Consider the following 21,537-nt stretch of genomic DNA (forward strand, 5'->3'; position numbering starts at 1 on the left):
CAGCCCGATCGGGAACGATTTCGGGAGAGGCTTGGGCTAGCCTGGCCACCGCCTGCGTCCCTCCCGAAGGCAGCGGCCCGGGATTCTAGCAGTTCCAGGGGCGGGGCGGGGCGGGGCCGGGCTGGGCGGTGACAGGAAGCTGCTAGGCGGCGCTGTGAGCACCCTGGGTCGAGAGCCCCTTAAAGCCGCGGGTCGCTGCACCGGATCCGGGGAACCCGCCCTGGACGCATTCGGGACGCTGTGGGTGGAGGCGCGGCCCGGGCTGCGGGGAGGGGCAAGGTAGAGCCCGGCCTTCTGCACGTCCCCGGCGGCGGCTGCCCCTGGGCGTGGCCTCCTCTGTCCCACCCACTGACACGCCCCCGGGCCCCTCTCCGGGCGGGGGTCCCCTCCCTCTCCGGCCCTGGACCCAGCTTAGCGAGCTCCCCCCCCCGGGTGCCATGGCCTCGCGGCTCCTGCACCGGCTGCGACACGCCCTGGCTAGCGATGGCCCCGGGGAGGCGGCGGCAGGCCCCGAGGCCGAGCAGTTCCCTGAAAGCTCCGAGCTGGAGGACGACGACGCCGAGGGCCTGTCCTCCCGCCTCAGCGGCACCCTCAGCTTCACCAGTGCCGAGGATGACCCGGACGAGGAGGACGAGGAGGACGAGGCCGGCCCTGACTCGCTGCCCTCCGGAGACGGGACATCGGGAGAAGACGCAGGCGAGTGCGGGAGATGGAAGACAGGAACCTCCGGGCTCGGTTAGGCCTCCCCGCTGGCCGCGATCCGAGAGCATCCCGGGGGCTGAGTTATCTGCCTGAAACTCTTGACACCTTAAGCGTTTCCAGACACCGTTTGGCTGTGTGACCTTGAGTCACAACCATGGGAACCACCCCATCACAGGGTTTTTGTGGATATTAAATGCACAGGACCAGGGAAACAAATGTATGGTGTGCTAGCTGATTTGGGTGGAGATATTTAGCATCTACTGTAAGCCAGGCGCTGGGATAAAGCCCACCTCGCTGGCGTGAATGAGGTCATGGCATTTTGTTTACGTTAACCCCGGCGCTAGCTAGCCCCTTAACATGACTGGTCATGTGCTTGTGCAGAACGAAGTCCCCCACCTGATGGACAACGGGGCAGTCAACTCCTGGCTCGGCAGCTGCAGGATTTCTGGAAGAAGTCTCGGAACACCCTAGTTCCACAGCGGCTGCTCTTTGAGGTGACCAGCGCCAATGTGGTCAAGGACCCTCCCTCCAAGTACGTGGTGAGTGAGGTTCCAGGAACCCTTAGGCAGTGTGTCTGGAAGTCTGACTGAGAAAGTGTTGAACACTACAGCTTTCTGGCTATGCAGTTATAAATGGCTGTCCTAATTTTACACCCGGGGGGAACTGAGGCAGGATAAGGGGATGGATGTAGCTTGAGCAAGTTCTCAGGCAAACGACACTGAGAAAGTGACCTTTAAAGAGCTGCCTCCTGTCACAACCGGTGTGTGCTGTCCAGTACCCCGTGGATTTTTGTCACCCGCAGCAAGACACAGACTTGAGACCCAGTTGCACGGGTCAGGATTAAGGGAATGTGCTTTGGATCCAGGTCAGCCTTCATTCACACCCCATATATTTTATCAGTGGCTTCACCTTGGGTGGGTTCTGTAACCCTGATGGCCCCAGTTCCCTCGTTTGAGCAGTAGAACAGTTCACGGGATTATAGCAGGAGGTAAATGAGACCAGGCACAAAGAACCCTTGGCATTGTCTGGCATTGTGAAATATTAAAATGGTAGCTGTACAGTTTCAGATTCCCTAATCTGAAATGCTTGAAAATCCTAAGCATTTGAGTGTCAACATGATGCCACAAGTGGAAAATTCCACATCTAACTTCATGTGAAGTGTGCTCGACATGTAGGCCCATTTAAAAATATTGCATAAGGACTTGAAAGACTGAGGCAGTAAGACCGTCACAAGTTCAAAGCTAACCTGGGCTAAAGAATGAGTGCCAAACCAGCTAAGGCTACACATCTAGACTCCCCCCCCCAACACACACACACACACACACACACACACACACACACACACACACACCACACACACACGGTCCAAACACCAAGTGGGAATGTAGCTCATTGATACAGCACTTGCCTACCATGCTCTGGAACTGAGCTTTATCCCCCAAGTCATATAAAACTACCTTCAGAGCTGAGTGTGCTGGTGCATTTGGGAAGTAGAGGCAGATGTATTAGGAGCTCCAGACCAGTCCAGATACATAGCAAGCCCAGCTGGGCCACATAAAACCCTGTCTCCTAAACAAAAAACCAAAGTACAGAAGAAATGTAAATGAGTTTTAAGGGCCAGGATGTAATGCTCAGTTGGTAGAATGTATGCCCACCACTACATAAACTGGGTGTGGTGGCACACACCTTGGTCCTAGAGCTTAGAATGGGGAGGAGGATCGGGAGTTCAAGATCAGCCTCAGCTACATAAGCTCAAGGACAGTCTTCTGGAATATATGAGAGTCTGTCTCAAAACAATATTTTTTATTTACTTTGTAGATTTTGCATCTAGATTTGGGTCTCATTTCTAAGAAATCTCATTGTATAGTTGCAAATATTCCAAAATCTGAAATATTTCTGGTCCCAAGCACTTTGGATAAGGGATACTCGGCCTGGATTCTTATTTAACTTTAGGTTGGAAATGTCAGGTATCCAGGGCCTGCAGCAACCTCCTGACAATCAGTTCTCCAGCATTCCCACCTCCAGCAGCATCAGGACTACGGAGCTGGGCCTGGAGTCCCTGTTTTCCTGCTGTGCAGGAGAGACTGGCCAGGTCCTGCTCCCTCCAGGTCTGAACCCCATCTGAGCTAGCTGGTCCTGTCCTGGCAGTGGTAGCTCCCAGCTTGTCACTTCCCTCCTCTTCACACCCTCCTCCACCTCTGACTCAGCAAGACAGGGGGCCTGGAGCCCTGGAGCCCTGGAGCCCTGGCCCATATTTGGGTCCCTCCACCCCTCTCTGTTGCTGTTGGTAACAAGGACCACGCCCATGGGGTGACTGTTCCACTTAGTGCAGGGACTGATAGATGATGCAGGCTTTATATCTTGTTAAGGATCAAGTCCTTATGCACACTAAGCAGATGCTCTACCACTGAGCTATACACTCCTGGCCCGATGGTCCAGTCTTCAGTGGCAAACGTTCCAGAGCTCTGGGGTAGGTAAGGGGTCATGCACAGGAATGAGACACCTCGGATCAGTCAGCAAAGAGCAGCTCTCAGAAAAGAATGGGGGTGACTCTGGGGACCTAGGTGGAAAGGCTTAAGGAAGGGCAGGGGCCATCTCCTGTCCTGGTCTGTGTCTAGAAAGTGAAGCCCCCTCCTCTGTGCAGGGGGCACCCCATGTCTCCACATTTCTTCTCCCGGAGGTCAAGAGCACAGGTTTCAGAATCAGATCTCTGGGCTGGTCTTTGTACCCTTCACTCCCTGCTGGAGCCTGCTTCCTCAGCTGACAGACAAGACACCTTCCATGCAGCGCTGTTGACAATGACGTACTTGGTCCAGCACGAGCCAGCACTTAGGGCAGTCAACAGAACAGTCACACCGTGGGCGGAGCGGGGTCGAGGGGCTTCGGATGGGACCCAGGGCCTCATGCACGTTAGGAAGTACTCTGCCACTGAGGGACAGCTGAGCCCCGACAACCACAACCACCAGTACCTCCTTACGAACATCAGGTGAAATAAATGGATATAAAAAGGTCTTTGGCAAAAAAGTAAAAATAAAAAGAGGGGAGTAGGGAGTAAATATGATCAAAATATGTCATATACATATATGAAATTCTCAAAGAATAAAAATGTTAAAATTTTAAAAATCAACCTAGATGCATAAAGGGCTACCGCAGAGTGGCTCTTCCTAAAGTATGTCCTTTGGAAAACCGCTTTTCTGGAGTGCGAATAACTGTAGAAAACAAGAAAAGAGTGAGGCCTGGTAGTGCAGATTTGTATGTTCAGTACTTGGGAGATAGGGGCAAGAGGAGAGTTCAAAGCCAGCCTGGGAGAAAAAAGAAAAAGTTCCGTAGGCAGTGTGTCTGAGCAATGCAGAGTTGATAGGTATAGAACAGGTTTTATAAAATGCACTGTGAACTTTGAAAAGAAGAAAGGCTAGGTAAACCTACCTGGAATAATGGGACAGTTAGCAGTTGCACTGGACACATTTGAGGGAAATGTCTGGGTTTGCTGGGTAGCCCTTTCGTATGGAACACCTGCAGACGCCCCTTTAAACCCTCGGCTTGCGTCAATCCTCATTAGTCCTAACTAATCCCTACTCTGGTTCTCAGGACATCCAAACAGGAATGATTACATCCTTACAGCTTTTGTCTCCTTTAAAATGTTGCTGGTGGCCAGGGAAATGGCCCAGTGGGAAAAGTGTCTGACAACTTGATCCCTAGAACCGTGGTGGAGAGTGACCCCCCTCCAAAGTTGTTCTGACCTCCATATGTTACTGTGGCATATATGCACAACTATAACACACACACACACACACACACACACACACACACACACACACCATGCCACACCACACCAGATACAATTAAAAATAAATAAAATGTAACTCGTACCACTCTTGGCTTACCTTTTGGTGGTGGTGGTGGTGGTGGTGTGTGTGTGTATGTGTGTGTGTGTGTGCGCTGAAACTAGGGCCTTGTGCATGCTTAGGCAAGTGCTTTACCCCTGAGTTATATTCTCAATCTTCTTTTTAATGTGTATTTTGAGATAGAGTCTCACTAAGTGCCTCAGGGTGGTATTGAACCCAGGCAGTCCTGAGCATTCAATTTTTCTGCCTCAGCCCTGCTTTCATAACATTGTTCATTAAAAAAAGGAACCCTCTTTTTCTAAAATAAGTTTAAAACCACCTCTATAGCACTACTTGTCAAGAAAGAGAAGTAGAGTTGCCAGGCCAGTGACTCAGGCCTGTAACCCCATCTCCTTGGGAGACTGGGGTCATAAGTTGGAAGCTTGCTTTTGCTACATAGTGAATTTAAAGCTATCCCAGGCAATTTAGTGAGACCCTGTCTTACAGAAACACACACACACACACACACACACACACACACACACACACACACAAAGCTAAGCATGGTGAGGCGTAACTATAATGTGTGAAAAGAGGATTAGGAGGAGGTCATCCTCAGATACCTAGCATGTCTGAGGCAGCTTGGGCTACATGAGACCCTGTCTCAAACAAATGGGGGCAGGGACTGGAGATAGAGCTCAGTAGTAGTAGATGTTTACCTAACGTGGGCAAAGCCCTGGGTTCAATCCCCAGAAACACACACACACACACACACACACACATACACACACACACAGTTTGAGTTTGAGGCTAAAGATGTGGTACAGCGTGCCTAGAAGGGCCAGGGTTCATTAAACCCTGCCCAGACACTGTTCCTTGAAGAGTGCTCTGAACTGAGATTTCTAGCTTTCCTAAAAATAAAGATGAATGGTGTTAAAGCAGCACCAACCTGTGCTTTAAAAAAAGAGTAGAAAGGATGAGCACAGCAGCACATGACTGTAGTTCCAGCTGTTTGGAAGGCTGAGGCAGGAGGATCACTTGAGCTTAGAAGGTCAAAAGCCACCAGGCAACAAAGCCAGCCCCCATCTCAAAAAAAGAAAGAAAGAAAGAAAGAAAGAAAGAAAGAAAGGAGGGAGGGAGGGAGGGAGGGAGGGAGGGAGGAAGGAAAGAAAGAAAGAAGGAAGGAAGGAAGGAAAGAAAGAAAGAAAGAAGGAAAGAAAGAAAGAAGGAAAGAAGGAGAAAAAGAAAGAGAAAAAGAAAAGAAAGAGAAGAAAAGCCATTTCTGGTGGTTTGTACCTGTAATATCAGCACTCAGGGCTGAGGCAAGAAGATCACCAGGAGTTCAAGGCTAGCCTGGGCTACAGAGGTCCTGGACTCAGTGTATCCCAGAGGACTGGAGGTGTGGCTTACTTAGCATGTACAAAGCCCTGGCTTCGATCCCCAGCTCCTCATACATTGGGTGTGGTGCTGTATTCCTGTAATGTCAGCACTCGACTACATAACAAGTTTGAGATCAGCCAGGAGCACACGAGACTCTCAAAAAACAAAACACAATCTTGCCAGCAAAACAGCCCAGTACTTGTCATGACCTGATGACATGAGCTCAGTCCTCCAATCCCATCATGGAAGGAGAGAACGGAATCCCGAAAGTTATCCCCTGACCCCCATTTGTAAGCTATGGTGTCAAGCTCGGGTATGTGTGCCCAAACACAAGACACAAACAACACACACACACACCCTCCCTCCCCCCCCAAAAAAAAAAGAATTAAAGGGACTGGACATAGTGACACATCCTTTATAAAGTCCTTCCACTCAGGAGGCTGGGCCAGATTAGTGAATTAGGGGCCATCGTGGATGAGGACCAAAAAGAACGGAAGCCAACAGAAACAGGAGCCACCCTGTTTATGATGCAGTGTACTCCAGTGTGCGCCACCTAAAATCCTTGAGCACCAATACTTGGACATCCCCTCCCTGAGCAGACGATGACCTTGACCCAGGAACTTTTCCCTGGAGCACAGACAGATGTGAGGCTCCTGCTTTGCCTGACTGAGATCACTGGAAGGAGGCTGACTTGGGGTTATGTGAGTCCTGGTCTAGTGAACCATTAGAACGAACTCCCGAGGGACAGGGAAAACTTTCCCAGAAGCAGTACGCAGGTGGCAGCCCCAGACACTGAAGTTCATTTCTGTCTTTTTCTCCCCTGTGCTGCCTTGGGCCTGGGTCATTTCAGAGGAGCCTCAGGTAAGGTGGGAGTGGGTTCCTGGCCACTGCTCTGCAGGGCCCTCCCTCCTAGACAGTCCCGGGGGGGGGGGGCGGAGGGGAGCTGGAGGGGGGAGCTGAGGTGGAAGAGTAAAGCCAGGAGTGCGGAACGGAGGGAAAGGACCCACAGACGGTTTCCATCAGTCCTGACATCCACCTTCCCTACAGCTCTACACCCTCGCCGTGATGGGCCCAGGGCCACCAGATCGCCAGCCGGCCCAGATCTCCCGCCGCTACTCGGACTTTGAGCGGCTGCACAGAAACCTGCAGCGGCAATTCCGGGGCCCCATGGCTGCCATCTCCTTCCCCCGTAAGCGCCTGCGCCGGAACTTTACCGCAGAAACCATTGCCCGCCGGAGCCGGGCCTTTGAACAGTTTTTGAGCCACCTGCAGGCAGTGCCCGAGCTACGCCATGCTCCAGACCTGCAGGACTTCTTCGTGCTGCCCGAGCTGCGGCGGGCGCAGAGCCTCACCTGCACTGGCCTTTATCGCGAGGCTCTGGCACTCTGGGCCAACGCCTGGCAGCTGCAGACCCAGTTGGGCACCCCTTCTGGCCCAGACCGCCCCCTGGTGACTCTGGCTGGGTTGGCTGTGTGCCATCAGGAGCTGGAGGATCCTGGGGAAGCGCGAGCATGTAGTGAGAAGGCTCTGCAGCTGCTGGGGGACAAGAGACCTCATCCTTTCCTGGCACCCTTTCTAGAGGCCCATGTCCGGCTCTCCTGGCGCCTGGGCCTAGACAAACGGCAGACAGAGGCCCAGCTTCAGTCCCTACAGGAGGCAGGCCTCACCCCTATCCCACCCCCCAGCCTCAAGGAGCTGCTCATCAAGGAGGTGCTGGACTAACTTTCCCTGTCTTAAGGCCACTTCTGGGGAAGGGGCTGCCCCAGTCAGGGGGCTGGGGGCCGTAGAGGACACAGTGAGCAACTGGGGGCTGAAAGGGGTTATGGGAGCCCCTAAAGTAGTTCCGGAAAGAGTCTGCAGGAGACTGAGAGGAATTCGTTTTGTGGGGCTGGACTCCAAACAAGCTTTGGCTGGGGTTACCCTAGGATGATACGAGGAGGAAGTTTTGGCACCGGCTCTTCAGCCTACCGAGAGGTCAGGATCAACGTTTCCTTTTCCAGGGGCCTCTACAGCAGTAAAACAGCTTGGCTGAAGGGCTGGGGACTAGCGGAGTCCTGGGGTTGAGAGACAGGAGAAAGGCTGTAGCTCTGCCCAGGGGAATTAAGGATCAGCTACTCCAGTGTTAGCAATCTCTTTATTGGATGTGAGAGGCAGGAAGTCCAGCTCTCAGCTGAGACTCCTGCCCTAGAAATGGCAGTCAAAAGAGTTCTTTAAGCCCCAGGCCAAGCCAGTTACGTTTGACTACAGCTTACTCGCTGACACCCGAGGTCTCAATCGGATCACTCCCTCCTGGGCACAGGTCACAGCAAGGACCCCATCCCGACGCCACAGCCGCCCATACACTAGCCCTCGAGAGCCACCTGTGGGCAAGGAGAAGGGTGAGGATGGTCTCTGCTTCAGCACAAGCCTGCTTTGCCTGCGGAGGGGTTTGAGATCGGGCAGAGCTGCCCCACACGAGGGTACATTGGAACATCAGGACTACTCCAAATACCCCTGTAAGCCTGTTATAGTCACTGGGGTGGGGGCCCCCCTCCACTAGATGGTCTAAAAGCACTTTCATGTATGTGCTCCCTTCCTCCAAAGACCAGAGAAGGGCACTCTGCCAACAGTCTCCACAGGCCTGGCCAAGCAGATGTCACTTCTCAGGCCACCGGTCAGAAACCCCATTCTTTCCTTTTGTAACAAGCCAAGCAAGTCCTCCCAGCTGGTCATCCACCACCAAGGGGGGGAGTGCCGAGAGGACCTGAGACCATGAGGTATGGCCTCCCATTCCTTTCCATCTAGAGGTTCTTAACCTTGGTGGCTCTGGCCCGAGACAGTTATTCTTTTACAGCAGCAGAGCCCACCCAGATCTAACTGTGGCCAGAGAGCACGGGCTTTGTTTCTTGTACTGTTTTTCAGACAATGACACTAAAGTACAAAGAGGTTCAGGTGTGGCCCCAAGGATCAGGCCAAAGCTGACTGTCCTAACTTCAAGGTCGTGAATCTTGTCCTGTGATGCTGGTGGTATCTGAGTAACTCTTTCCTGGCTGTAAAGGGTTGCTTAAGTTTTGTCCGTTTTATAAAGCAAAGCTTTTCTTCCTTTGAAGTGTACTTGATTATAAAAGAGCCAGGGCTCTAACATAGCCATCAGTGCGTCTGGGTTTCTCTCGGTTCGCTACAGGAGCATCCTTAGAGACCACTGAGTGCCCTCCCAGATCCTGCCAACTCATGGAGTCACTCAGGGAGCTCCTTAAAACACAGTTCACAGCCAGGCCTGGTGGCACACACTTTAATCCCAGCACTCGGGAGGCAGAGGCATTCAGATCTCTCTGAGTTCAAGGCCAGCCTGATCTACAGGGCAAGGTCCAGGGCAGCCAGAGCTACACAGAGAAATCCTGTCTTGAAAAACCAAAACCAAACAAACAAAAAGGGCAGTTTCCTGGACCTGATCCAGGACCTGCTGGGGCAGAGTGCAATCTGTTTAGAAAAAGCTCCCCCAAGTGGCAGCCTGATAGCTTACTAGGTTTAGATAGTGCTGTCACACATAACCCTATTTATTCAGATGAAAAAACTGAGAAGCAGGGCATGGAGGCTCCTGCACTTGGGAGGTAGAGGCAGGAGGATCAGTAGTTCCAAGCCAGACTCCACTCCATATAGAGTTCAAGACAACAGGGGTTACATGAGACCCTGGTTGGTTTAAAAAAAAAAAAAAAGAGCTGGGGTGCAGGAGCACACAAATATTCACTGAGCAGAGATATGGATCTCAGGTGAAAGAAAAGGCTTCCTAACGGAATCTAAAGTGGTCTGGGAACCTGCACTGGGTCTCTGAGATAAACTCAATCATTCCTGGCATGTTTGGATACTTTTGAGGGGCAGCAGTGCAAGGGCCCTGTGCAGCATCCCCAGGAAGCAGCAAGAGGCAGCAACAGCTATAAATAAAGCAGGTTCCCTACCATCCCAAGGACACTGGCCCCCAGGTCCACACTCACCAGCCCAGGGGCTCTCGCACTCATAGAGCATCCAGTGGTCAGCTCGGAACGGGGCATGGAACCACATGGAGTGGTCCAGCGAGACCATGAACTTCACTTTGTACTTGGACTGGTGGGGCAGCAGTGCTGTGCCCAGGAAGGCGTAGTCAGAGATATAAGCAGCCACACAGCAGTGCATCTTGATGTCGCCCTCCCCTGCAACAGGTCCCAACCCCATCAGTCCTCGGCTCCTGGCTGCCCAGCTCAGGATCTGCAGGGAGGTGGGGAGAAAAGGACTACCACACACAAAGTAGTCACTGTGCAAGGACACCTGGCCCAGGGTGTGTGTGTGTGTGTGTGTGTGTAAGGATAAAGGAGGTGGGGACTAGGGAGGCCAGGGGTAAGACAAATGCAAATCCATTCTTCCCAAGTCTCTCACCCCCAACCACTCTGCAGTCCTGGAACAGGCACCTTCCAGTTTACACAAAGACGTCCATGGTTAGCCGCTGACCTAGATAAGAACCTCAGCAAGGTACCTTGCTTACCCCAGAAAGGGCCAACAATGGGATTACAGTCACCTCATTATTCTCATGTTAAAGGGTAAGGGCTCTGGTGAGAAACAGCCAAATTCTGCAGAACTCAGATTAGGAAATGGGCCCAAAGGGAGAGTAGGATACTCTAGCAACAAGGGCAAATAGACACCTGGAGTGTTTTTCTCCAACTCATGGGTCCTCTTACCAATATAGCCCCGGGCTCGCACCCAGAACATCTGTTTGGGCTCCAGTGTCTGCAGCTGGCTCAGGGTGGTGGGTGGGTTCACTAGCTTGATCTCAATAGGTACCTCCTGGGCAGCAATTCGGTTCAGCCCCACTCGGTATTTCTCCTGGAGGTTAGGGTCCCTGAAAGTAAAGACAGGGACAAGGAGGCCCAAGGAGAGGGAGCTTCTCTGTGCTGCCTCTTCTGGTCCCCACCATTTGTCCATAGGGGCTGCTGTCCTGCAAAGCTTCCTCATGGAGCTGGCAAAGCAATGTAGTGTTTGAACCCCTTCCTCATCACTCCAGCCAGGCAGCCTTGTGCAAGTTAGTTCTCTCTCCGAACCTATTCCCATCTGAAATGCGAGAAAGATGATGTGACCTGTCGTACAGCAAACATACAGTTTAGACCTCAGCACCCACCCAAGCAGTGCACACGACCATATCCCATTCCTTGCCAGGACGTCACATGACAAGTGTGGTCCTCACTCCAATTGATAAGACTTGGTCACAGGAAACCCAGGTGGCTTGCTCAGAGAATGAAGGATCTGATGTCAGGCAGTCTGGACCCACACACAGTTCACACATCTAACCACTCATTACTGTGAACGTTGAAGAAAAGTCTCCCAAATTCTCTATCCTGAGCAGTCAGGAGCCTGTGCGCTGGGGCGACACCATTTCCATGGACCCCTCAGTGCTCTTAATAGGCTCTGCCCTTCCCACTCCATCTGGTGGACTGTTCATCTGCATTGTCCACCATGGCAGCCACTAGTCACATGAGACTGAGAACTTGAAATGTGACTACTGTAACTAAAGAACAACATTGATGAGGGATGTGGGTTGGGGATGCAGCTCCATGACAGAGAACTAGCATGCCCAAAGCCCCGGGGACTGGATCCCTAGCACCACACACAAAAAGAACTGTTCATTCTAGCTCATTAATTTAATATAGCCTATAAGGTTAGTAGCTACCTTATTGATGAGCACAGTCCTAAATTCAGGCTCCTTTAACAAGAACACATTATTTCTATTTCTGTGCACACCAAGCCCTGTGTTTTATTCTTGTCTGTTAGTGGTGTAATACTCACAGAGCACCTGCTAAGTGCCTATATACCTCTTACCTCATTTAATCCTCACAGCAGCCTTATGAGGTGAGAGTTACAATTAGCTAGCTCCATTTATAACCAAAGGTATGGACTCAGAGTGGGCAAGCATTTGCCCAAGCTCATACAGATATTAGAGACAGAGTCTAGACTTGAATCCTGGCTATTCAGGCTCTTGAACCCACACCCACCCCACATACCCTGCTGCTACCCCAGTGTCCAGCACATGCTGCAGGACCTCTCGCCCATCGGCACAGCCGGGGAAATGGCTGCTCCCATACTTTAGATGAAGAAGTCAGGGCCTTGAGAGGCTGCTGGATGGAGAAGTCCCATAGCAGGTAGGCACTAACAGAGGCCACAACCCTGGCCAGAAGCCATGTGTCCGTGTCTGTATCCAGAGCTCTTCCCCATAGTCCAGCATTTGTCAAACTTTATTTGTTGTGATCTCAGTGAGAAATATATCTTACCAAGGTAGAGTCAAAATATTTAGAAGAGCCGGGCGGTGGTGGCGCACGCCTTTAGTCCCAGCACTCGGGAGGCAGAGGCACGCAGATCTATGTGAGTTTGAGGCCAGCCTGGGCTACCAAGTGAGTTCCAGGAAAGGCGCAAAGCTACACAGAGAAACCCTGTCTCAAAGAAAAAAAAAAAAACAAAAAAACCCTGCAAAATATTTAGAAGACACTAAAGTGAAGATACTGACCAGTAGGCCATACTCTGCAACAGGGTCCCAGAGGAGGACACTCACCCTGCCATACATGAACTCCAAAGCTGCTGCATCATAGGCCTGAAGTAGGAGGGATCAGTCAGAGGACTGGAGGCTATTTATTTACCCAGTGTCTGCAAAAATGTTTATTGTTGGATTCAAGTACAAGAATTGAACCCAGGTTCAATTTTTTAAAATATTTTATTTCATTTGTTATGAATGAGCAGGGGCAGTGTGCACATGTTCTACAGCATGTACGCAAAGATGATACATGGAATCAGCTTCCTACTTACACCTTTCTATGGGTCCCAGGGACTGAACTCAGGTCATCAGACTTGAACAGCAAGTACCTTTACCTGCTGAGCCATCTCTTCGGCCCCAAGCCAACATCTTCATAACAGTAATGCTATCCCGTGCCTGTGCTGGCTGCGGGGTGAGTGTAAGCTGTGCCTTTTACATCAGGACCCAGCATAAACATGCACATATGCTAATACAAACAAGAAACACAACTGAAATTGAAATTGCACAGTGGACTCCAATATCTCCTTTTCTGCTTATATATACTGTATATAAAATACATATATTTCTATATACAGATATGTGCATGCAGCATTGGTGTTGAACCTAGAGCCTTGGGCATGCTAAGCACATGCTCCATCACAGAGTATACCCCTCAGCCCCCGATGTACATAAAATTTTTAAATAATTTGTTTTTACTTTATGTGTGTCAGCGTTTATCTGCATGTGTTATGTGTACCACATTCACGTTTAGTGCGCATGGAGGGTAGAAGGGGATGTCACAGCCTGCGGAGCTGGAATCAGAGGTGGCTATGAGCCACCCTGTGGGGGCTGGGTACCAAACTTAGGCCCTCCGCAAAAGCAGCTCGTGCTCTTAATGGCTGAGCCATCTCTTCAGCCCACCCCCATTTTTTTGAGATAGGGTCTCACTATGTAGCCCTTGCTAACCTAGGAATCACAAAGATCCACCTGTCTCTGTCTCCCAGGTGCTGGAATCTAGTTTATATTTTTAGTAGATAGTCAGGACCCACTCAGGGGCTCCATGGCCCACTCATGAGTAAGAGGCAGAGTCTGAAAACACTGCTGGGTGGTGGTGGCACACGCCTCTAGACCCAGTACTTGGGAGGCAGAGGCCAGCCTGGTCCACAGAGAGTTCCAGGACAGCCAGGTTTACACAGAGAAAACAGTCTCAAAAGAAAGAGAGAGAGAGAAAAGAGAGAGAGAGAGACAGAGACACAGAGAAAGAACACTGCCCTGGGACTATATGGGAAGAGAAAGGGAACAAGAGAGGTAATAAGTAGAAATAATAATAAAAATACATTATATACATCCATGAAACTGTCCAAATGAAACCCATTACTTGATACAATATACACTAATTAAAAGTAAAAGAAATGGGGCTCCAGTGAGATGGCATACAGACCTGATGACCTGAGCTCCTTCTCCAGAACCCATATAAAGGTGGAAGGAGAGAACCAACTCGAGTCATCCTGAGTGCCCCATAGTCTGTGGCATGCACATACACAAACACACCATACACACTACACACATGGCAATAATTGTTAGGAAGAAATAGACAATAGCATGGAAATATCAGAAAGCATTAAAATCTAGCCATCCAGGGATTGTTTTCTTTTTATTGAAAGACAGGCTCTCACTACATAGGGCTAGCTGGCTGGCCGGGAACTCCCCATGTAGACTGGGCTAGCTTTGAATTCTCATAGATCTGCCTGTCTCTGAAGGCATGTGGATCATATCCAGAGCCTAAATGTGATTTTTACTATAGGTCAAAGTAGTAAATGCTGTAAGCTCTGCGGTATAGTTTGTGGTAGAACACTTACCTGGCACACATGAGGCCCGTAGGTTTGATCCCTAAAACTATAAAAACTAAAGAATAAAACAAGCTTGAAAATTAAAAAACAACAAAAAGCCACCTCCCTGGAGTCCTCAGGTCTCACCTTAAATACTGGTCAATGAGGGCCTCGTGGTCCAGCAGCTCCTCGGGTGGGGGCACAGCGGGCATGGAAAACTGGTGCTGCATGGGGCTGGGCTGCAGCTTCTGGAAGGAGGCCTGGCAGATGAAGATGGCCTTGCCATGCTGCACAGCCTTCACGGAGCGCACTGAGAAACTTGCTCCTGTTCGCGTCCGCTCCACATGGTACAGCACTGGCACCTTTGGGTCCCCTGCAGTGGACAGAAGGGACAAGGTGACCCTGAGTAAGTCCATGGGCCCTGTCTGTCATCATCACAGTTGGTAAGCAGACTCCTCTGTTCTACTCATCCTCATTTTTTGTTGCTGTTGTTTGGAGACAAGGTTTCACCCTATGGCTTAGGCTGGCCTGGGACTCAGGGCAACCCTCTTGCCTCTGCCTCTCAAGTGCTGGAATTACAGGTGTGAACCATCACGCCCCCTTTTTTTCTTTTTCTCTTTTTAAAGACAGACTTCTCGATATGTTGCTATCACTTGCTTTTGGCAGAGACCCAGATAGGCATGGGAGTGTGGCATCTCCACAACAGAAAACAGATGTGCTAGGTGTGCCCTGATGGAGGCTGGGAGCCTGGGGATGCTGCAGAAGGATCAACTGAAAGGGGACGGTCTAGGTGATTGGTTAGGACACACACTTGCTTTCTCCACTTAATGCAAAGTCTGAAACAGGCAGAACATTAGAAGAGCTGTCAGTTAGTAGCCAAGTCCTTGCCGTTTGGAGCTGCCGAGGGTCTCCATGCATGCTAGGCAAGTGCTTCGCCACCGAAGCACACCTCCAGCCCCGAGGAGAGTAACTGAGATGACCATTCGCTTCTTGTTTCTATGGTTTTAGCCTTTCTCTGTGTGTAGATACCAACCTCCTCTGCTCGGCTCATTGAAACATTTATTCGAGTATCTCTACTTTTCCTTTTGATTTGATTGAGTCAGATGTCACTGTGTAGCCGTGCCTAGCCTGGAACTCACTCTGCAGAGGATACGCTAGGATTAAAGGCGTGTGCCACCTGCTGGGCCCACATTTACTCTATTTTTTAAATTAAGTGTTCCCTGATTTTAGAATCAAAACTAAAGCCAATTATTATACTTATGGATCAGTCTGTAATACCAACTTGCAAGAGGTTGAGGTAGAAGGATCAAAATTCCAAGACAGACTAGATAATCTAGCTTGAAGACAATAAAACCCGGTCAAGGATTCAGTAGGCTGGAAGAATCACAGTATGGCCAATGTTGGGCTGCGACATGCCTCAGTTAGTATAGTACTTGCCTAACATGAGGGAAACCTTGGGTTCTAACCAATACCAAGTAAACACGGTGTGGTGATGTGTGCCTGTAATCCCAGCACCCAGGAGGTGCGAGCAGGAGAATCAGAACTTCAGGGTCACCCATGACTACATAGCAAGTCTGAAGCCAGCCAAGGATACATGAGGCTGTGTCAAAAAAAACCTTACAGTTAAGGTGAGGAAATGAAGCACAAATCCCTCTCAACTACATACAGGGAAGGACTGGGCCAGGCCCGGTAACCACTCAAACACGTTACAGCACCAAAAGGCAAAAGGAAGGCTGGGAAGGGAAAGATCACCATCACCTCCATATTTGTAAAGGGCCCTGGGTGGGTCCTCCTGATGTTCCCTAATACCAAGGATGGAACCCAAGCTTGTCACATGCCTGGTAAGAGCTTTACCAATGGGCCACACCCTCAACTCTCAATTTTTCTTTTCTTTTTTTAAAAATTAATTTATTATTATGATTTATTTATTTTTATTTTATACACATTGCCTACATGTATGTCTGTGTGAGGGTGTCAGATCCCCTAGAACTGGAGTTATAAACAGTTGTGAGCTGCCATGTGGGTGCTGGGAATTGAACCCAGGTCCTCTGGAAGAACAGGCAGTGCTCTTAATGGATGAGCCATCTCTCCAGCCCCTTTTCTTTCTTTGAGACAGGGTCTTGTAAAATTATTATGTAAAATGTCCTTGAACTTCTGATCTCTGTGCCTAGACTTCTTGGAATTCGGGGATTACAAGAACACACCAGTGAGAGGACCGAGCAGACGCCATAACAGGCTGCTCAGCCTTCTGTCAGAGATCAGGCCTCAATTTCAGTTTCCTGAGAATGAGCAAGCAGTTTCTGATGAAGAGCAGAGAACAAAGGACAATCAATCTCCAACACCCCGACAGAGAGCAAGGATGAGGAGGCCTGGTACATGCAGTACCAGGCCTGAACCCCAGTGATCACACTGAGCTCAAGGTGATAACCAAATAAGGACAAAGGCTGGGACTTGTCTAGGCCTGCCCCAAAATGGAAAAGGTGTATCCTTAACCAGCCCCTGACTAGCCCTAGCCAATCAGAATATACTAATATGATTGCCACTTGCTTAAACCAATCATATCTGAAATGACCTAACTGTCCTAGGAACTCCCCTTAACTGTGCTTAAAAGAAGCCTGGGAGCCTCTGGGGGTTGTCGACATTTTGCCTTTGTGTAAGATGAACTGCCCCAGCATGCTGGTTATAAACACTCTTGCTGATTGCATACGTGGGTGGTGGTCTTTAGTGAGACTTCTCCAGGCCCCTAACAACCACCACACCCAGTTTATTTGGCGTTGGAGATTAAGGCCAGGGTTTCAGCACATCAGGCAAGGACTCTATCAACTGAGCTATAGAGGACAACTGCAAGTGTCAGTTCTGTCCTTCTCCCATGTGGGTCTGAGGATTTAACGCAGGTCCTCAGGTTTGGTCACCAGTCACCCAATATTTTCTTTTTTGTTTGTTTGTTTGTTTTTAAGACAAGATTTCTGTGTAGCCTTGGCTATCTTGGAACTCACTCTGTAACCAGGCTAGCTTGAACTCACAGAGATCCACCTACCTGTGCCTCCCGAGTGCTGGGACTAAAGGCATGTGCCACTACCAGCTGGTTAGGCTATATGGAATACAGTGATTCCCTAAAACTAGGGAAAGAGTATAAAGTAAGTGTTGTTTATGGGGGGGGGGGGGTATTTTTAAATTGATTATTATTGTGTGTATATGTGACTGTATGGAGGGGTGGCCTGCCATGGTAGGCATGCTGGGGATGGAGGACAACTCAATGGTGTTGGTTCTTTTCTACCTTTCCTCGGGTTACAAGGGCCTTTCCATGCTGAGTCTAGAAGGACATGTGTTTGTTTTTCTAGGAGAGCACAAGGCAGTGAGTGTTCCGTTGTTTTGTTTTTTCCTGGTGGTCCTGGGATGAACATAGGGCCTCCACTCTGCAAGCTGCTACTGTGGGATGTCTTTCTGTATGCTGTGAATATTTGTTGCTCCCATTGGCTAATTTTGGCCTATGGCAAGGCAGCTTTAGAGGCAGGTGGGAAATCCAAGCAGAGATATAGTAAAAAGAAGGGCAAAGTCAGGGGAGACTCAAGCCAGCCACTCAAGGAGCTACAAGATGCCAGCAGACCTGTAACACCCCGGCCATGTGGCAAAGCATAGATTTATAGAAATAGGTTAATTTAAGATGAAAGAGCTAGCTAGCAAGAAGCCTGCCATAGTCCATACAGTTGGTAATTAATATAAGCCTCTGAGTGATTATTTTATAAGTGGCTGCGGACCTCAGGGCCGGGTGGGACACAGGAAAACTTCCAGCTACAAGCTGCCCTGCAACTGTTGATCTACATCACCAGCCCAGACCAAGAGTCTGCAATGAAAACTGCCCTGTGTCTGAGCCCAGAGCTTGCAGAGTTTAAAAGATCCCACTGAAATACCCCTGGTCCTGCCTCTCCTCAATTTCAGCAGAAGAAGGTGATCTCCATGACCCTAGTAATTATTATAAAGCTGAAACTGAATTTCCAACCCAAACTGCCCACCTCCTAGCCCAATAGCAATTGACGGCACTCTAAAGATTTAGCAGTTTTGACCCTAGAAGAGTATACAGACTGAAGAAGAGAGCCATTAGTCCCACACACTCAGGAGTCAAAGGCAGGCAGATCTTTGGGAGTTCAAAGGCAGCCTGGTCTAAATGGTGAGTTTCAGGCTAGCCAGGCTACACAGTGAGACCCTGTCTCAAAACAATAACAAAGGGCTGGAGAGATGGCTCAGAGGTTAAGAACACTGACTGCTCTTCCAAAGGTCCTGAGTTCAATTCCCAGCAACCACATGGTGGCTTACAACCATCTGTAATGAGATCTGGTGCCCTCTTCTGGCCTGCAGACAAACATGCAGACAGAACATTGTATGCATAATAAATAAATAAACCTAAAAAAAAAAAACAATAACAAAAAAGTGAAAAGGGAGATGGTAAGATGGCTTATCAGTTAAGAGCACTTTTTGTTCTTGCAGAAGACCCATGTTTGGTTCCTACCACCTACATGGTGTCTCACAATCCCCTGAAACTGCTAATTCTAGGGTATCCAGTGTTCTGGCCTCCTCAGACAATAGGAAAGCAATGTGGTGCATATAAATTCATTTAGGCATATACATATACACATACATTTAAAAAATAAGCAAATACATATTTTTTTTTTTTAAATAAAAGAGGACAAATGCCTTTAATCCCAGCTCTTGGTAGGCAAAGGCAAGCAGATCTCTGTGAGTCCCAGGTGAGTTAGGCATACACAGTGAGACTCTATCTCAAAAAACAAAACAAACAAAAAGAATGAATGAAAAACAGAGCCAGGCCTGGTGTCATGAAGGCTGGAGCCAGCCAGGGCTACACAAAATAAGTCCCTATCTCAACAGAAAATAAAAAACAGAAAAGCTAGAAGGAAAGGCCCACCAAGAGCGGATAAGCATTAGTCTGTGGCATTAAGAACCAGAAAACAAGTATTTAGTGGGTCTCAGGGAGTGTGCTAAGGACCTAGGATGCTTTTCTCAGCCTCCCAAGACCAGAGACCTGAACCAACACAATGGGCTGCCTCCCTGCTTTTTTTGGTAGTTGGGATGGAACACAGTCCCCTTCATGTGCTAGCCAAGTGCTCTACTACTAAGCTACATCCTCAGCCCCCTAGGGACCTTTCAGGAATCCCATCTCCCTTCTCCATCCTCTTCTCTGAGTCTCCCATTTCTTCTCCATTCTCTTGAGTCAGCTTTCAAAGCCAGGAAGAAGTGACTGCTGGGCCATCAGGGGTGGCTGCAGCCAAGGAACCAGGGTAGGGGGTTTACCTGCCCGAACCAGGAAGAAGTGACTGCTGGGCCATCAGGGGTGGCTGCAGCCAAGGAACCAGGGTAGGGGGTTTACCTGCCCGAACAAAGTAGCAGTGCAGAGAGTGCACGTGGACGTCTTCACTCACAGACTTGGCTGCGGCCACCAGGGCTTGGCCCACAATTTGACCCCCAAAGAGCCGCTGGGAGGTGGGTACCCAGTAATGTCTTCCTCTGTGGGGAGAGGAAAGTGGAAAAGAATTGAGGAGGAGTGCTCCGAATTCCATAAGCCTCAGTGAAGGATCTCTCACAGAGAACCTGAGGAAAGCCAGGACTCTGCTCTCAAACACTCTTAGGTCACAGCAAAACTTCGGTTTTCATGTCTGCCCAAGCCTTCTGTGGACTTGGTTCGGTCAAGCATCACAAACGAGCTCCCTCGGTTTACAGCAGGAGTACAGAGAGCAACCTCACACAACTCAACCATTACCAGTCCTGGGCAGTTCCAAGTCCATAGTTTCTTCCCTTCCCCAAACCAGGGGAAGGCGGAGGCCAGAAGTCACTTGAGGCCTTGAACGGACACGAGGCACCCAAAAGCAGGTCTGGGGCTGGATCGTATGGATGAAGGCTTGCCACTGGCACCCCTTAACTGACAAGCATGTCTTCCAAGAACTGGCTTCAGTGCTAAAAGGGCCCTGAGACATCCCATCTACCTCTTTAAAAGACAAAAAAAAAAAAAAAAAAAAAAAAAAAAAACAAGACAAAACAAAACAAAAAAACAAACTGTCCAAGGGTCTGAGGTTGTGAAATTTAACACAGATGAACAAATTGGCCTGGCCTTCTAGGTGAAAGGGCTCACTCAGTGTTAGAGCCTGAACCCTGAGTCCTACAACCCAGCCCTGAAGATACCATTTTTCATTACAATACATTCTGAAAACCACTCCTGGCCCAGGAAGCTATAATTACCTAGATGGAAGAAAGAAAGATCAAAATTAAGATAGCTTCTGATAAAATCAGAGAACTGTGGAGGCCAATATTATCATTAAACAGGCATGATGGTGCATTCCTTTGATTCTAGCACTTGGGAGGCAGAGGCATGCTGATCTCTGTGAGTTCAAGGTCAGCCTAGTCTACAAAGAGTTCCATGGCAGCCAAGGAGAACTATATAGAGGACCCTGTCTCAAAAAAACTGTCACTAACCAACCAGGTCCTGCCAGTATTCAGGAGGCAAAGGCAGGTGGATCCCTGTGGGTTCCAAGCCAACCTGGTCTATGTAGTGAATTCAGGACAGCCAGGATCATAGAGTGGCACCCTGTCTCAGAACAAAACAAAACAAAAAACTGTTATAAACCCGTACTGCAATCACCAACTTCCAGTGATGCCGGGGAGGAAACATACTCCAGGATAAGTAATGACTTAGCAGACCCCAGTTAATGGTGCTGGGACAGGATGGAGGAAAAAAGGCAGGGAGCTTATTAGAGTTGTGCATTGGTTTTAAAAACCGATCCGCTGAGTACCCTAAGGCAAATCACTGCCCACGATGGATTGATTCTACCAAGCTAAGCTGCCTTGTAGTAGGGTAACCCAGTGACCCTGCTTCCTGGTGAACAGCAAGGGCGGGTGTCAGGGACACGCCTTCTCCTAACTGCCGCAGAGCTTGAAGCCTGAACAGAACTCTTATCCCCAGAAGTGGGGGTCACCGGGAAGTGGCGGTGATCGCAACTCTCTATACTGACACAGGGGTGCGGGCCTGGTTCAGGGTGCAGCCGGCTACCTGAAGAGATCCTCATCCAGCGGCTCAAGGTTGAGCACGCTGGTGACCAGCACACTACGGAGGTCTCCGGAAAGGTCGTCGCGGTCGGCGTCGCCCTCCGCATCCCCCGGGGCTTCTGGCGCTGACATCCTGACCTCCCACTGTGGGCGCGGAAGACACTACGCTTCTCCAGGTACGCGGAAACTTATATAGGCGCACAGCGCTTCCGGCAGGTCGCCCCAGCGGCCGGAAATCCCG

General features: G+C 49.8%; 2 protein-coding genes across 3 annotated transcripts; one reads left to right on the forward strand and one right to left on the reverse strand.

The window, feature by feature from the left end:
• Nucleotides 1-226: 226 nt before the first annotated feature.
• Snx21 (sorting nexin family member 21) lies at nt 227-8,024 on the forward strand. Its single transcript, XM_028868464.2, has 3 exons — nt 227-696; nt 1,084-1,241; nt 6,954-8,024. The coding sequence occupies exons 1-3, from the start codon at nt 438-440 to the stop codon at nt 7,626-7,628; spliced, it is 1,092 nt and encodes a 363-aa protein (XP_028724297.1). The 5' UTR covers nt 227-437; the 3' UTR covers nt 7,629-8,024.
• On the reverse strand, nt 8,022-21,532 carry Acot8 (acyl-CoA thioesterase 8). Of its 2 annotated transcripts, XM_028868462.2 has the most exons (6): nt 21,301-21,532; nt 19,627-19,763; nt 14,391-14,616; nt 10,595-10,755; nt 9,878-10,072; nt 8,022-8,266 (listed from the first exon to the last, which is right to left on the reverse strand). In XM_028868462.2, the coding sequence occupies exons 1-6, from the start codon at nt 21,426-21,428 to the stop codon at nt 8,148-8,150; spliced, it is 966 nt and encodes a 321-aa protein (XP_028724295.1). In that variant the 5' UTR covers nt 21,429-21,532; the 3' UTR covers nt 8,022-8,147. The 2 variants fall into 2 exon arrangements, with proteins under 2 accessions (XP_028724295.1, XP_028724296.1); XM_028868463.2 differs by lacking the exon at nt 19,627-19,763 and having other exon boundaries at nt 8,027-8,266; nt 21,301-21,521.
• Nucleotides 21,533-21,537: the final 5 nt, after the last annotated feature.

This window comes from Peromyscus leucopus, chromosome 4, assembly GCF_004664715.2.
Source record: "Peromyscus leucopus breed LL Stock chromosome 4, UCI_PerLeu_2.1, whole genome shotgun sequence".
In the NCBI taxonomy this organism is placed as follows: Eukaryota; Metazoa; Chordata; class Mammalia; order Rodentia; family Cricetidae; genus Peromyscus; species Peromyscus leucopus.